Here is a 15,528-nt window from a genome sequence, read left to right on the forward strand (position 1 = left end):
AAGCGAAAGAACGACTGAGAGTTGGAAAATCAGGCTGCATATGTCTACTTCAAGCAGGTGTGGATGTCACATAGCCACATGACCTGCCTGTTGGGAGGTGCATGTACGTGGTTCAGCGTACAATGTAACATTGGTGTAAGCACTAGACCTCTAGACACATGTTTCTCTACTTGTCATTAGAATCTTTGCAATGCCTGGCCATTGAGAGATACGGCAATTGATCGCCCCCTGATGATACTGGGGGGTATCTATTCTACGTGCCAGTGTTGCTGCATGCTCAATCCGTGACCCCTTCTGCCATCAGTTTGCGCGACGAAAAATCAAGCCATGCAATTGTATGAATGATTTGGTCACATGGTCATCTCAATGCTTGGGAGAAAGCTTCTCCGCCCTTGACTAAGGTCTACCATCGCTATTTACCGTCCTTCCCTTATCTCTGATCTCCCTGGCAGCAAACGCCACGAGAATCAAAAGAGCAGTCGCGAGCACAAAGCCACTCACAATGCAGTATGCCATATACGAGTGAAGTTCCTGACGCCTTTCCACGGCCTGAAGACGTTTGATAATCGCGCCCTGATTTTCCGGCAGCCTTTCAATCTCCTCCTCTTGATCTATCCATCGGTTGATTGCATATTCTCTCGGGTTACCCAGAGCCTCAACGACATGCGTGAATAGACCTCCAAAGTTCCCAAAGCATGATAGATATGAACTGGAGGTGGTTGAAGATGTTGCTTGTTGTCCGGCTTTCCGTCTCGGCGCCTCATACCTGTAAACCGCCTTGGTTCTGCTTGAACCCCTTATGAAGCCTTGGAATGGGTTATCTTGGTGAGGACTGCCGAATCTGCTTTGATTGCAGTTGATGGAGGCCTCGAGGATCTCTTGTGCTGATGAGAAAGGGGTTGATAATGTCTTGGTTGTGTTGATGGGGCACCGTTCATGTAATTCTATAGTTCTTGCGGTTCTGGACTGAGTCTGGAGTTCAGGGAAGATCATTCTGCTCGTAGCCAAGTGGCTGTAAAGCCGTGGTGTTGCTTTTAGGATAGTGTTGAACATGATGTTGATCGTTGATGGTGTTGGCCTTTGAAGGCATTAACGTTCAAAGGTGTCTGTGTAGCTTGGGATTGATATCTTTAGTACAGTAACACACGCGATATAAACCGCAAATCCATTACAAGGCGGATGTTCCCCTTTCTAAACCACCAAACAAGATGTTTCGGAGATAGGTTGTCGTCGAGTCCCATTTCCACTCCCGCGTCCTTTCCATTCACCTACACATCTTTGGCTGGGCTGGATAGGTTCTCGGCTTCTATTTCATTGCTATGCCATCTACAGATGGATCAAAACCTCAGATAATATTGCCAAAGTTCACAGGAGCTCCGAGGCCATGCTCATTCACACCGAACCAGACGCAAAGCAAGATTCTGCCGTATAATTTGTGATACAAAATTGCAACACTTGATATGGCAGGAACATACACGGCGACAAATTTGAATCATATCAAAGGTATGACTCTCGTGATATCAAGGTATACCAAAAACCTTGACGACCATCTCCATAGCCTCAGGCTCATGCCCTCTCCGTCACACACTTTACCATCCCTCATGACCACAAATGTTTTCCGCGCAAGTAACAGATCAGACATCATCCTCGACAACTTCAACCACAACTCGAACAAGACAAAAAAAAGAATCACAATCTCATACCGATAAGAATAATGGCCTCCCAAACCCTCCTCCACCCTCTCCGGAGGCGCCTCCCCAGAATAATCACAAGACCATCACCCTTCCCAACCACAACCACAGCACCGCCACAAACCCGCCTCTTCTCAAACACATCTACCCTCCGCGCCAAAGTCGTACACCCAGACATCGACAGGTACATCCGCTACAGCCTCCGCGACGGTCCCCCGCGCACATCGCGACCGAAACCGCTCTTCTCCCTCCCGCATCAATGTCCGTGGCCGAAAATCATACCAATGACAGCCGCATCCTCGAGCTTCGCATCAGCATTCCAACCCACACCGTCACAGCGGAGAGCGTCCTCCTCGTCATCGATAACGTCGTCTCTCGACGCCAAAAAGCTCAAAGACGAGGAAGATAGGAAGGAGCTCTCCCGACGGTCGCGACGATTCGAATCTCAATTAGACGCCCTTGGCATTCTCCGGGAGGATTTGATAGACAGAGCGAGTCACGTCTACCGAGAACATCATCGGCTCTTGTCTCACGTGAATGCCCTGAACGTCATCACGGAGCGTATGGTCAGCAGAGGCAAGATTCTCTCCGAACTGGAGAGAAGGTCTGCGGCCGGCGAGACCATATTCACTGATGATTGCGAATACGACGGCGCCGGAGGAAGCACCAGGGATAGCAACAGGAGCAGCGCCGGGAGCGGCACCGGGGACGGCATCGAGGCGTATCTCTCCGACACTGACTTGGCGATGTGCGGGGTCTTCTTCTATCTCCTTTTCTGGGGTTTATGCGCAGCATGTATCGCCAAAATGTCGAGTGAAAGTCCAGAGACTCGGGAGTTGAAAAAAGTGACGGCGTCGGATAGCAGCCTACCTCGCGACGCCGCAGAAGTAAAGTCAAAGGGTGGCGACGAGGAGGTCCAAGAGCTGCAATATCTCGCGAAGCCGTAGAATCCAGTAGCACACACTCATTAGCCAGTCTCAACATCACTTCTCCGCAATATCATGATTCAACTTTTTCCAAAACATCTCTCATCAAATTACTTTACACTACGTACTCATGAATGCCTACTACCTTACCCATCATCCCAAAGCCGTCGACTCATAATAATAGGCCTTGCCGGATCCCACGGCCCATAAATCTCATTCTTGTACTTTTGCAACCCAATCAGCCACCAACTACACCCGCCCATCGCAATCGCCGAGATGAGCACGCTGACGACCATGCCCGCGACGGCGCCCTTCCAAGGCCAGCAGGATATTCCCATACCGGCACAACTACCGGCTGCAACACCACTGCCATTGTCACCCACGATAACCCCGACACCGGCACCCGCGCCAAGCACGAGGAACACCGTCATGGCATAGTGGTACCCCCAGCTCCGGTGGCGCGCATACCGCCGAAATACGGGGAACAGCCCAAAGACCTCGATACTGAACAGCGTGAGGCTAAAGACCTGACCCGTGGACGGCAGCCGCGAAGCGAGCACCGTCGAGGCCATGAGCGCCGCGTTGGTGGACAGCGAGGCGGGGATGTTGACGCGGACGCCGCCCGAGTAGTCGAAGAAGAAGATGTTGATGGTCAGGAGCCAGAACGACATGGCCCAAATACTGTCGCTCGATGTCGACTTTGTAAGGGATTTGAGGATGGGGGAGAGGCCGAGAAGAGTGGAGTAGATGAGGATAGCGCTCTTGACGGTGCTGAGACGCTGGTTGAGGCGGCTGTTGTCGTCGCCTGGCAGAGGGAAAGAGGATCGCCGCGGGAGGGGCATGCTACTGCCGACTTCTTGGCTGTAGCGGCGGTAGACAGACTGCGAGGTCGCCGACGTGGAAGAAATAAGGGAGCTCGCAGAGGCGGAATGCGAATGCCGCGCCAGACGAGGCCGCTCTGCGCCAGCGGTACTCGACAAATTCGTCGCGGAGCTCGTGGCCGTCGTAGCCGTGGACGAAGCCGCGGCGGCACTACCGTCGTCATGCAGCGGCGGGCTCCGCTGCCTCATACTCCCCGTCCTTCGACTCGGCTCCAATCTCCGCCCCGCGGCCGTGGCACTGCTGCTGCCGCCGCCCGCCAGACCCAGTTCTTTCCGCTCCTCGTCGGCCTCCCAGCGCTCCCACAGCAGCCACCCCAAGAACGTCGCCATGCTGCTGAACGACACAATGGACACGGGTGACACGCGTTCCTGGGATATTAGGACGAAGCAGACGATGAAGAGGATGATGGAGCAGACGTGCTGAACAATCACCGTGGAATCGGCGACAAGGGGCCAAAAGTCGTAGGGCTGCAGGCGCGGGTTGCGCTGGAGGCTCTCGAGAAAGGTGTTTTGGTCCGTGTAGTTGTCCGGGTAGCTCTGCTTCACCCACATGAGCTTCTTCCAGGTCCGCTTGCGACTCCGGCGAGAGCGGGAGCGGTGGCTCCCAGCGACTGCAGAGGCGGCATTGTGACGGAGGCGTGCGCGGGCGGCGCGGTGGTCTGCGCCGAGGGTGGACACATCGGGGAAGGAGGGCACGGGTCGGCGTGGCGGGGATGTCGCTAGGAAGGCATCTTCGGGAGCGAGGCGGGATCTGTCCTGGCGCTGCTGGTGGAAGTTTGTGGTGCTGTTGTTCGTGCTGCTGTTTGCGGTGCCGGTACTGAGGGCCGTCGGGAGGGTGGAGGAGCGGGTGAGGGGCGGGGGGAAGGAGCCAAAGTCCGTTGGTGTTGTCGGGGACATGAGGCGCGGCTTGCCCTTGAGGGCCTCAGTGTGAAGGAACGACAAGAGTACCAGGACTCAATGGGGCGTGTTGGTGATGATTGTTTGAGGCGTTTGACCCAGACCTTTCTATGCGATCGCGAATGGACTGAAGTCGGCGCAAGGCTGCAGACCAAGTTGATTGGGGCCACGGAGAATGCGCGCCAGGAAGGCAGTGGCAGTGGCAGAGGAAGTGAAAGAAAGTGCCAAGGGGGGCCAGGCCACGCCAGGGAGGGCACTCTAGGAAGGAGTCAAGAACGACACAAAAAAAAGGGTGCGTGCACGGACGGGGAAAGGACATTGGTGGGGAAGGGACGCCGAGTCAGTCGATTTCGACAAGGGTGCGTCGCCCGGACCAAGTCGCTGGATTCGGTAACTCTAAAAGAAAAAAAATGCATACGAAGGATAGTTAGACTGATCGGTGGCCGAAAGAAGCGTCTTCCGCAGTCCATCAAGGGAAAGGTGTGTCTGCTGCTGCAGCTGGATTCTGAATGCTGCATCTACTGCGCATTGCTAGGTATTGCCTCAAGATGATTTCAAAATGGAGGGTAGTAAATCTGGGAAATATCCCGTCCGTCCAACCACAGTTGCTACTTCAAGCTTAATTCTTCTTTTGTCCGAGCAGACTATCTGTCGTTCCGTACTCCGTACGTACCTAGTAGAGTCTCGGAACCATCACCGAACTTGCAAAGGTAAAGGTTGTTGTCCAAAGTATCGTCTGCAGTAGTCTAAGCTTCATGGATACGCGGACAGATCGTAGACGGATCATGGGAAGGAATAGATGCATGCCTACTATGTACAACCCTGCCACGGATTGCGTCTACATCCGCGTCCGCGTCCGCGTTCGCCTTACCCAGAAGCTAAAACCAAGTTAACCGTCTTCTTCATGACGCTGTCGTGGACACGCAGCTCCCGTCATGAACCACTAACGATCCGCGGCCCCCTTCTCGACACACGACAACCCAGCTCTCGGAGACTTTCCCATCCTCCTGGAAACCCAAATACCACGGTAGCTTGCGCGTCCATGACCCATGGAACCCCAAGAAAGGGAACTGTCGTCGTTCCTAACTTTCCGTGGCGATGCAGAGACACCAGGCACCACTGTCAACAATGCATCCGAATGCGTTCAGAATCGCGACCCGCGGCATCCCAAGCCCCGGATTCTGAACACCACCACCACGGTCCAACACCAGTCCAACGACAGCACACCTACTATACTGTAGTGACCTGATCACGAGGCTAGCGGTGCACTAGCATCCGCTCGACAGGTGCCCGATTTCCGAGAGAAACGGGGCCTCTTTGCGGAGTCCCACCTCGCCATGTCCTGCACCGCCTGCCTTTGCTCAAAGGATACCACCGGCAACACCGTTCCCCGCCAAACCCTTGTGCCCGGGGGAATACGAAGAGCAATTCCAGAAGCATTTTGAAGCCGGGCAGTCTCATTTCTGTCTGCCTAGATGGCCCCGAATTTCTTTGCAGGGAGGCCCGCACCGGCACAAAGCTTGTTCGTTGCTTATCCCTTGGCTGATTGGCTGTCCCACTGGAATCGACCCTCATGCTGCGTTCCTGAGGGCTGAATGGATATTCCCTTCACCCCATAGCCGGTTAATGGCGACATGATCCTGCATCGCTTTGGTGGTTTAGTGGTCGTGTGCTCGTCGGCGATTCCTAGATCCATACGGATACAGGTAGGCTGTCACACTGTCCATCGTCTGTCCCCCTTCTGGTGCTCTTACCAATCTTCTGGGCCCCTTCCCGTGCCATGCGCCCCTCCGCGTTGGCATGGTCAAGGCCCTGTGGTCCAGACTCTTCGGCGCGCCCTACAGGGACTAGGCCGGAAGTGTGGCAGGCTGCAGTGATGGCAGGCCTGCCCTGTGGGCGCTGTGAAGACTGAAAGTTCGCCTGGAAGGGACTGCTTATTTTGGAACTTTAGCGGGCCGACCGGAAGAGCGCCCACGCTGCCCTTTGCTGGGCGATACTACTGATAGGTGGCCAGGCAGTGGGTGCTGCTGGGAGTGTCTTTGGGCAGTCAGACCAGCTCAGATCTGACTCTGGCCCAAGGGGCTCGAGGTACCTACTGACGTTTCGGCGGTACTAGTGCGAATAGCCTCACCATCAGCTCGATGGGACGATTCTGAGTGAGTCGGGGCTGGCATCGACGATCCATTTTCCCCTTTCCTCCAAACCTAGGCATGAGAGCAACATGACATCAACGAGCGGGCCATTTGCGACAATTCGGCTCGACCTCCTTGGTTAGAAACGTTGCTTTCCTGTTGCAAGTCTTGCCGGACGGGCTTGGCAAAGCAAGAGGTATGCGGGTTCGGGGTCCATCAAAGTCTCATTCCCATGGCATCCCGTGCTTTTGCGTGCCCATGGACGGTGGGCTGGTCTGAGGGCATCTGTTGAAACCGTTTTGACGTTCAGACAACCTCACCATGGAGGGCAAGAAGAAGCGGGTTTCGCAGTTGCTGCCGATGTGGGCCTCGGTTGCAATGGAACGAAACAGTCCACACTGTCGCAAAACTCCCTAGGAGGCAGGCTCCAACTTCCCAGGACGGGGATTTCATGTTTCTCCTTCGTCAATGCTTGCTCCGTTTGGTTGCGGTCACCCTGTGATTGTGACCCTGGCGACGAGCCGGCCATGGTCCCAAAGAAGAGAGACAGCTCCGCGGTGTCTTCAGTCACTACATTGCAACCAAAATGGCGAATGTGCACACTATTTGATAGCGGCTGGCAGAAGCTATGTCGGCATCTGCCGCGCCTGTGGTGTGGTGATTTCAAAAAAAGAAGTCCAAGCAATGGAACCGGAGCGCTAATCAGTGGATCCTTGGCGTAGATCCATTGCTTGGGTTCGCCAGCTGCGATTTGGCTTTGGCGCCAATGCTCACCTGGCATGGGACAGAGAAACCGTCGCATTAGGCGTTGGCTGGTGTTGTCATGATGGTGTCTCTGGCGTTGGTAGAGTCTAAGTTGATTTGGAACTTTTGCCGTCCCAGCCCCAGAGCAACTCGATGATTGCATGAACTGAGAAGATCATTGCTGACGATTGAAGTGTTGCTGACATGCTCTCTTCTTTTTTTTTTTTTTTTTTTCGGGAAGAGGCAGTGTCTTGGCGCTGGTTGGATGGCCGCCTTGTGCAGCGTGCTGCGTGCATATCCGTGGTATAAGTCGACCCACCCCCTTTTGGCCACCCCCCCCTTTTAGCCACCCCATTTCTCCATCCCAGCCACCGCATTAAAACCCTACCCACGATTTTTAAACTACTATAATAATTATAAAAATCGTCTAAATATAATTCTTTTTTATATACTTATTTATTAATATATAATAGTTTTATATACCGAAAATAAAGTTATTTAGGCTTTTAAGGCTATTAAAAGAGGTCTTTTAGTTAATTAAGCCTTAATTAAGTTTAGAGTTCTAAAGTTAACTCTTCGTAACTATAAAAAAGGCTACTAAACGAGGGTAATAATATTCGTAAACCTCTAAAGGCTTCTTTTATAATAAAAAAATTAACTAGTTTAATAAGTTCGTATTTAATATAATTTAAGCGTTATATTAACTTATAAATAGTTTATAAAATTCGCTAAGTAAGTTCTAAGATCTTAGGGGGATATAAATCCTTTTAAAAAGAGATAAATAGACGCTTTCTTAAGGAGGAACTTATTAATTAAAGTTTAGAGAAGTCGTATTATTAATTCGAGGTATTTAAATAGGGCTATTATTAATATAATTAAGTTATAATTTAGATTACTTAATATACTAAAGATTAGTAATATTAAATAAGCTAATAAGTATAATATAAATAAGACTAATATCTTAAAGGGTAAGGGATTTAATAACCTAGTTTTAAGTAAGGTAGAGACTATAATAATATAAAAAAAAGAGCTTAGTTTATATACTTAAGTATTTATAATTAAGTATATTTCTACTAATAGTCGAGCTATTAAACTTCTAGTTATATATAAGGGAAAGTCGGTATAATAATAATAGTTTTTATTTAAACTTAACCCTTATACTAGTTAGGAGTTTATAGTAATAGATAATAACTAAATAATTAATAAGACTACCCTTAAGTAGTTAAAAATAATATTTTTATTATAAACTAAGACCCCCCCCCTTAGAGGGCTTAGTATACTTAATAAGCCTTAACTATTAGTTCTAAATAGCTATAAGAGTTATATAATAATAAAATTTATATAAAAATACTATAAAAATAACGTTTACTTACTATTCTTATTATTATAAACTTTTTATATCCTCTAGCCGTTAAATATAACTATTTTTAAACTTATTAAGTCTAAGTATAAAAAGGAGCTTAGTAAAGAGGATATAGTAAATAATTCTATTATTATTAAAAAGCGGTACTTCTTAAGCTATTATTGAAAAGCTCGTTTAGCTAGTTTAACATCGTTAAATATATAAAATAAATAGAAAGTAACTAGACTATATCCCCCTAATATAGCTAGACTACTTACTAATTTAATAGTCTTACTTAACTTAGTTATACTAATTAAAAAGACCGTAAATACTAAGTAAGTAATTAGTAATACTAAAAAAGCTATTAACTAAGTATTAGCAGCGTCTATTATTAACTAGTTAATACTTAAAAAGGCTAGCGAGCTCTATAATTAGTTAAAGTCATTTATAGAGCTTAGTTTAAACTATAATACTTAATAACTACTATTTAAAAAAGTAAAAAAAGTATTTAATAAGTAAGCTTACTATTTAGTAATATCTTAGTACTATATTCGAGTTTTAAAAGCTAAAGTTAACTAATTAAGGCCGTAGAAAAAGAAGAGTATATTAATAAACCTAAATACTAAGTTCGTAAATATTTAAGATATATAGAGAGCTTAAGAAGACTTTAGTAACCGTTTAGTTAGTCCTAGTCGATTCGTAGGGGTCGAATTACCTAAGGAGAATAATAACTATATTATTATAGTAGTAGAAGATAGTTAATTAATTAAGTGTAGTTAGTAGCGATGTTTTGATACTATGTTTTAATAGGGTGGCCAAAAGGGGGGGGTGGCTAAAAGGGGGTGGGTCGACTTAGGGCGCAGCTGGGTGCAATTTCGTCTGTACGAGGACTGCAGCCACGGAAGCGCCAAGCATCGTGAGAACTGGCTGGCTGGACGGAGGCTTGACTAAGCATCCTAGACACGCCAAATCGACAGGGGCCATCGGCATACGATCGAAGACGATGACTGATTCGCTGAGTAGGTAGGCCATCGACAAGGATGGTGACCACGGACAGGCAGGTGTAAAGCGCGCTATAGTCCATAGCTTTATCCGTAGAGGAGAGGCGGAATCCCGCGTGCCGTGCGCAATTCCATGGACCCATTTCCGTGGGAAAGCGTGCCGTGAACATGGACTATTAGTCTATTACCTGGGGATCATGGAGGAAAAATAAGCCGAATAGTCAGTGTCCATTATTGTGGCTTGGAAGACGATTGTCGACTGGGTTCCGTCTTCTTCATCTCTGTGGTCTCGATAGGTGACGGGTATCTCCTTCAGCTGCGGCAGAGCAAGGGGGATGATTTGTGTGCTCGTCTTTTTTCATTTCTCTTCGCTTTTCCTGGTCGTTTCTTTTCTCTCCGCGAGATTCAATGGGATGGGTGCCGGTGGGCTGCGGCTGGAGGCGACGATATTTTGGGTGCAAAGACTTAATAGTCAGGGAGCTGGAGAGAGGACACTGTGGGAAGTCCGGTTGTGACGGGGGGGTGGTATTATGTGATTCGCTCTCTCGTACGTCTTGGAATCGCCAAGAAAGGCAAGGCTCCTGGTGGGCTTTGATCGCTGCCATCTCTTCAGAAAGTCGAGAGTCAAGACTCGCACAGGGTTAACTTTGCCCACGTGCTCCCGTTGGCAATTGTGGACGGGCAGAAGGTGGGAAATGAGAGCTGAGGGGCACAGAGGATCCAGACGGGGGCACTGGGGGGGTTGGCCAAGCTGCGAGGGATCACTCGAGGAAAGCTTGATTCTCTTCCTTTTCTTCCTGTGGCGCCGTGAGATGTGAGAAGTGGGAAAGAGAAGTCCAGGTCACTTCCTCCGGTACGAATATTCGGACAGACCAAGGTACAAACTACAAAGTGTGCATTTAGCGGTACCTACCTTACCTATCTCGCAAGATACCTGAGGTAAACTGAGGTGGGCAAGTACGGAAGGTAACCGTTGGTCCTGCCATGGAGTAGGTAACTAAGGTACCTTAAGCTGTCGTGCTTGCGAGAGAAGCTGCAGCCTCAATAGCAACTATTGCAGGGAAGGTGGGAATCATTGGGGGAAGCACAGCTGGGAAAGCGCACCCACGAATCACAGCACACAATCGGCCAATGTGCCGTCCAGATGGGGGCATCGCTTATTACACCAAGTATTCCGTACAGATGTTGGGCTGACCAGACGCAGGCGCAGAGCAGATGCGGGCTTGCATTCTCAGCTTCAATAGCTTGCTTTGTTCGTTCGCTCTCGATGTTACTTTCCTGCACTTCTCCTGCCTGTCCCCCCTCCTCTTTCGACCATTGGCAAAATTAGACGAGACAACGGAGTGGAAGCTTGACTTAACAACCTGGCTTCGCTCCCGCAGCCTGTGACGGCAACCGTCGAGTCTTTCCCCTGACATGCCAATTGGAATCCATACAGACTCCATAGGGAGGCGCCTTTTTTGTCTTTCATGTCTTTCAGGTCTTTCGTCTCTTCTCAACCTCGGTCGACAAGCAAATCTACGCATGGAACCCCCCGTCCGGCCTTCGGCCGTGACACATGAGATCTACTGGCAAGGATTACCTCCTCTTCAGGTATTTGCACTCTGGAGTCTGGAGTCTCTGGGATTCTGCTAGGTTGTTGGGCAGTCTCATTCTCGCATTCAAGTCTGTCTGCGTAGTATGTCTCCTTCTCCATATTCTCGCGTCCCTCGAATCCCGCGGCCCCTTGAGCTGCCCGTGCAAACACTGACCATCCCTGGCAATAATCGTGTGGGTTGGTGCCCTATGGTCTGCAGAACCCCCGAAAGGCATGGGCAATCCGCAGCGGAAGGGAAAATCCAGGGGACCTCACCAAACCTGCCTGTCTGCTACGCAGTAACCCGCCAACTAACGCGCCTTTTGGGTTTGGGCGAGGTGGTAGTGCAGACGATCCAGCTCACCCCCGCGTCCACCTTGGCTCCTCGTCGTTCGATCCTAAAGCGGGATACAGGAGAAAAGATTTGGAAACCGAGCTGCTCATGATTATGGAGTCGTGCTTTGAGGTGGCCCTCCATATCGCATCTCACTTTTTCGTTTTTCACCGATGATGGATGATGGAGGGGGCCGAGCAAACCGGGTACCGAAAAGAATGCAGACAAGAACCAGAGCCGCAAGGCCCGCGGGCCTATCAACTCTATGCAAAGAAACGAAGATCGCCAGAACACAGCGCTCGAGATCGGCTACTCGGCAGGCTCTCTCCTCGTTCTTGTTACAGGCCTCCAGAGTCAGTCATCATTCGAGTGTGCCGCTGCCGTTGCCGTTCCGTGCGTGCCTATCCCATCCCATCTGTCCATTTTGGAGAGAGCGCAGCAGCAAATCACTCGCCAGTCGCCCTTGCTTCTTCACACTGGGGGCCGGAGCTTAAAGACAAACGATCCTGGGCGCACCTCCTCACCAGAGTCACCACAGTAGGCATGCTGCTATGCTGAGGTACGAATGGACAGGACAGGCCCTGGCGAGGTCCAGGAGAGAAAAGAAGCTTGCGGCCGACCATGTTTGAATCGAGACACCCGCTTGCTGCATTAAACAGGGTGCACCGCAGCCCACAGGGTCCAGACCATCCCTGCATCCCTGGCTGAGCCTAGATCCTGGTCCTGGCCTGCCGCCCGAAGGCAGAGGGGGGACAGCGGCCGGTCCCCCAGCACCCGCTTTTTGTGAGGGAAAGCAGAGAACAGACCAGAGGGGATCTGAGAGAGACTTAGACAAGGAGGACGAGCATGGCCCTGGGCCCTTGATGGCTGGCTGCAGTGGGCTGGCTAGGTCTCTCTCGAGAGAAGACGGAGCGAGGGCCAAAAGGTGCGAACAGAAACGCCGCCGTCTTGGGTGAGGCTAATGTCATGTTAATCCCAATGCGTAAAAGGTTGGGTTTGCTCTCCTTTCTCTCTGTCTCTCTGCTCTGGATCATACATAATAACATTACCACCTCACCCGCCCCATGCCTCTTGTCTCCTGCACAAACATACTTGCAGCTACTCACGGATACCCAGTCCCATTTCTGATCAGACCCCATCTCTCCTCACTCCGGACGAGTCGAGGGTGTCTCTTATTCTTCCTATATTACTTTCAGACCTCGCTCGCCTTGGCACGTCAAATCCCACGAACACCTACCTCTTCCGTTCTGCTCTCAGCCGTCTATCCTTCCGGTCCTCCTCGCTGCCCCCGGGTCTCACATCTTCCATTAGTCGCCCCGTCCCATCTTCTTCATTCCTCACAACTTGGGAACACACCAGAGCCCGTTACTTGTTTTGTTTCACTCGCCTGCGAGCTTTCCCGCCCTCCATTACGCTGACTTTTCTGCGCTCGGTTTCGCGCCTCGACTTGTCTCTGGTTGCCCTGCCGCTGTCACCGGATCTCTTTTCCTCTAATAAATTGGCTTGCCCAGACCTGGACATATATCCCTTCACGTCTCGGCACACCCCGCATCCATTCAAGCATCTTAATACAACACCACTGCCCTCCACCTTGAACTGCCACCTCCCCTACTGGTCATTTACAATCATCGTAAATTGCCGAACACCGCCTTGGCTTGAGAATATTGGTGGAATCGTTACAGACGCAGTAGTACTTGGAGCACACATCCAGCACAAGTCAACAGGTTAATCGCATCAACTCAGACGACCTGCTTCGTTGGAGGAAAGGCAAAGAAAAGGAACCAGGAGGCTTTCTTTGTGGCTAGAACTACTTCGACATCGACGGACATCGTGGGAAACAGACTTGCCAGTTGAGCATACCTGAACATCATCTGAACCCTCGACAAACAGGATTGAGATAAGACACGACGACAAAGACGGAATCTCTTCGCGCATCAAAACACCAACTCTTGTATACATCACAATCACCAATTACCAACCCTAATCACCAAAAGAAAATGAAGCCTTCATCACTACTCTTCGCCCTGGGCTTCACCCAGTTCGGCCTGGCTGCTCCCGTCCCATCAACCATTTCAGATATGGTCTCACACGTCAAGACCGAGGCACGTCGTCTGACGAGGGTAACACGCGTGTCTATGCACCGCACACGGCCCATCTCTGACGTATATGACATCGAAACCGAGTTCAACAACGAGCCAGTAACACCATCCGAGGACATGCCCCCGTCAATCGTCCTCGCCGCACCGCGGCCTCTGAAAACCAGCTACCTCCAATCCCTGTCAAGGCACCCAGCACCTCACGGCAAGGACAGAGTGGTGGACGTTGTGGGTGACGGAACCCCCGAGACGATTACGCCAATGTCGCTCAAGGATGGCCTGGCGGAGCTGCTGCCTTCTGGTCGCCTGCCGTCCTGGAAGCAAATCACCCGGCCGACAATGAGGATCTTTGAGCAGCACCCCGATCTGATTGTTCTCGGCGCCGTCATTGCCCTCGTTCTCGTCCTTTTGGTGCTGGAGTTTGTCGGTACTACCTTCCAAGGGTGAGTTCACATGCGTCAATTAGCTATCAAAGTGCAATCGACTAACATAAGAACGCAGAGTACGCCAGCACTATGACCCGCAAGGAGTGATCCGGCTAGAGGTGGACGAGAAGGCGTGCAAGACACCATCGTTCCGATGTGACTCGGTGCCTTATCATGACGAGGAGGGGCAGGATGCCGAAGAACCGAGACCATGATTCTATGGAAATGGTTTAACCCAGGAAGGAAAACGAAAAAAGAAAAAAACGAAAACAACAACACCTACGAGTCTCAGGACTTACGGACTATTTTAATGTGATTACTAGACATTGCGATACCATCTTCTTACTAGTATTGAGCGCGGCGCTGGTTAACGGCATGAATAAAAAACAAGGAAAATTTTATAAACAATCATCCTATCTGTACGCTCTCACCTCTGTGAACTTTGAGTGCGGCAAGGAAGTGGCCAGGATAATCACAAGGACGTTGAAACTTCACGACAAGAGGGCGGCTCTGAGTTTGAGACGGCGTCGGTGAGTTGCGGAACACCGAAGAGGAACCAGAATCTCTAAGCTTGGATGGACTGATCTACTTAATCCGAAGTCTTGCAACCTACTACCATAACCTCAAACCATGAGGCACGGTTGAGAAATGGGTCTCAATCTGTTGCGGTGAGCGTAGGAGATGTTCCACGGTGCTATGCCCGCACCACGTCTGTATCTCGAGTACCGCCTTGAAGGCCAGTATTCTTGGAATTGCACATGCAAGAATTGTAGTTCAAGTATAACCAACTACCGACCTTCTCACGCAGTCAGATCGAGGGCTCCAGCCCACCTTCCCGGCGTCTGATAAGGCAACTTGTGATGAGATAGCGGCTATTGCGGCCCGTCTACCTTATAGTAATGTTGCCGAAGTGCCGTGATCCGCCATCGACTACTCCCCCCACCTCCCGGGTTGAAAAGTATCTTTGAGCGATCGTTGGAAATGGGAACTACTTGGTACGGAAAAAACGCTAGAATGAATACACTCATGTTCTTGTGGTTGTTGTTGACAAACCCGGGATTCAAGTTCCGCCCTCGGTAATGCGGCTCAAAGACTGCAACGTGACAACACTCCAAGGTGCGAACTGCTAGAGCCGTCGCCGAAGGTCGAGGCGCGCTTGCGATGCTCTAAGCTCATACACGCGTCTCCTTTAGATAGTTCCTTTCACTTGATTCATTTACGATGACTTGGTAGAGGCGGAGGGCAGCGGAATACCCACGGGTGCTGTGTCCGTCCAAGGCGTGAAGCGTAAACCATCATCACGACACCCCTCATGCGGCTATATCAAACAGCTCCCCAATCTTTGCCCCAGCACCACAACCTCCCTCCTAATTTTTAATCGAAGCGGAATTCCAAACTTCAGCCAGATTTATTAACAAGGCAATTAATGGTCAGTCTTTTTTTTAGTTGTTGTGTTGGTCACCCGCCAAACGCAAGAATCCCC

At 50.4% G+C, this 15,528-nt stretch overlaps 6 protein-coding genes across 6 annotated transcripts; 2 read left to right on the forward strand and 4 right to left on the reverse strand.

Annotated features, from left to right (window-relative positions):
- Positions 1-44: 44 nt before the first annotated feature.
- CLUP02_08545 (uncharacterized protein) lies at positions 45-1,264 on the reverse strand (the record flags this gene model as incomplete). Its single annotated transcript, XM_049287533.1, has 3 exons — positions 45-166; positions 408-1,078; positions 1,173-1,264. 3 exons carry the CDS (start codon positions 1,262-1,264, stop codon positions 45-47), a joined length of 885 nt encoding a protein of 294 aa, XP_049144676.1.
- Positions 1,265-1,714: 450 nt separating this feature from the next.
- Positions 1,715-2,638, forward strand: CLUP02_08546 (uncharacterized protein; the record flags this gene model as incomplete). Its single annotated transcript, XM_049287534.1, has 1 exon — positions 1,715-2,638. The coding sequence occupies one exon, from the start codon at positions 1,715-1,717 to the stop codon at positions 2,636-2,638; it is 924 nt and encodes a 307-aa protein (XP_049144677.1).
- Positions 2,639-2,763: 125 nt separating this feature from the next.
- On the reverse strand, positions 2,764-4,395 carry CLUP02_08547 (phosphatidylinositol N-acetylglucosaminyltransferase; the record flags this gene model as incomplete). Its single annotated transcript, XM_049287535.1, has 1 exon — positions 2,764-4,395. One exon carries the CDS (start codon positions 4,393-4,395, stop codon positions 2,764-2,766), a length of 1,632 nt encoding a protein of 543 aa, XP_049144678.1.
- A 1,531-nt stretch (positions 4,396-5,926) lies between these two features.
- CLUP02_08548 (uncharacterized protein) lies at positions 5,927-7,477 on the reverse strand (the record flags this gene model as incomplete). The annotated part of the gene is made up of 8 exons (XM_049287536.1): positions 5,927-6,081; positions 6,150-6,280; positions 6,356-6,432; positions 6,492-6,599; positions 6,659-6,707; positions 6,848-7,143; positions 7,219-7,301; positions 7,396-7,477. The coding sequence occupies 8 exons, from the start codon at positions 7,475-7,477 to the stop codon at positions 5,927-5,929; spliced, it is 981 nt and encodes a 326-aa protein (XP_049144679.1).
- A 1,988-nt stretch (positions 7,478-9,465) lies between these two features.
- Positions 9,466-11,085, reverse strand: CLUP02_08549 (uncharacterized protein; the record flags this gene model as incomplete). Its single annotated transcript, XM_049287537.1, has 7 exons — positions 9,466-9,628; positions 9,803-9,961; positions 10,166-10,411; positions 10,488-10,498; positions 10,621-10,665; positions 10,737-10,887; positions 10,955-11,085. 7 exons carry the CDS (start codon positions 11,083-11,085, stop codon positions 9,466-9,468), a joined length of 906 nt encoding a protein of 301 aa, XP_049144680.1.
- An 87-nt stretch (positions 11,086-11,172) lies between these two features.
- On the forward strand, positions 11,173-14,260 carry CLUP02_08550 (uncharacterized protein; the record flags this gene model as incomplete). Its single annotated transcript, XM_049287538.1, has 9 exons — positions 11,173-11,292; positions 11,411-11,656; positions 11,760-12,061; positions 12,120-12,147; positions 12,184-12,476; positions 12,623-13,191; positions 13,242-13,373; positions 13,427-14,063; positions 14,122-14,260. 9 exons carry the CDS (start codon positions 11,173-11,175, stop codon positions 14,258-14,260), a joined length of 2,466 nt encoding a protein of 821 aa, XP_049144681.1.
- Between the last annotated feature and the right edge of the window lie 1,268 nt (positions 14,261-15,528).

Source organism: Colletotrichum lupini, chromosome 4 (genome assembly GCF_023278565.1).
Source record: "Colletotrichum lupini chromosome 4, complete sequence".
Taxonomy (NCBI): Eukaryota; Fungi; Ascomycota; class Sordariomycetes; order Glomerellales; family Glomerellaceae; genus Colletotrichum; species Colletotrichum lupini.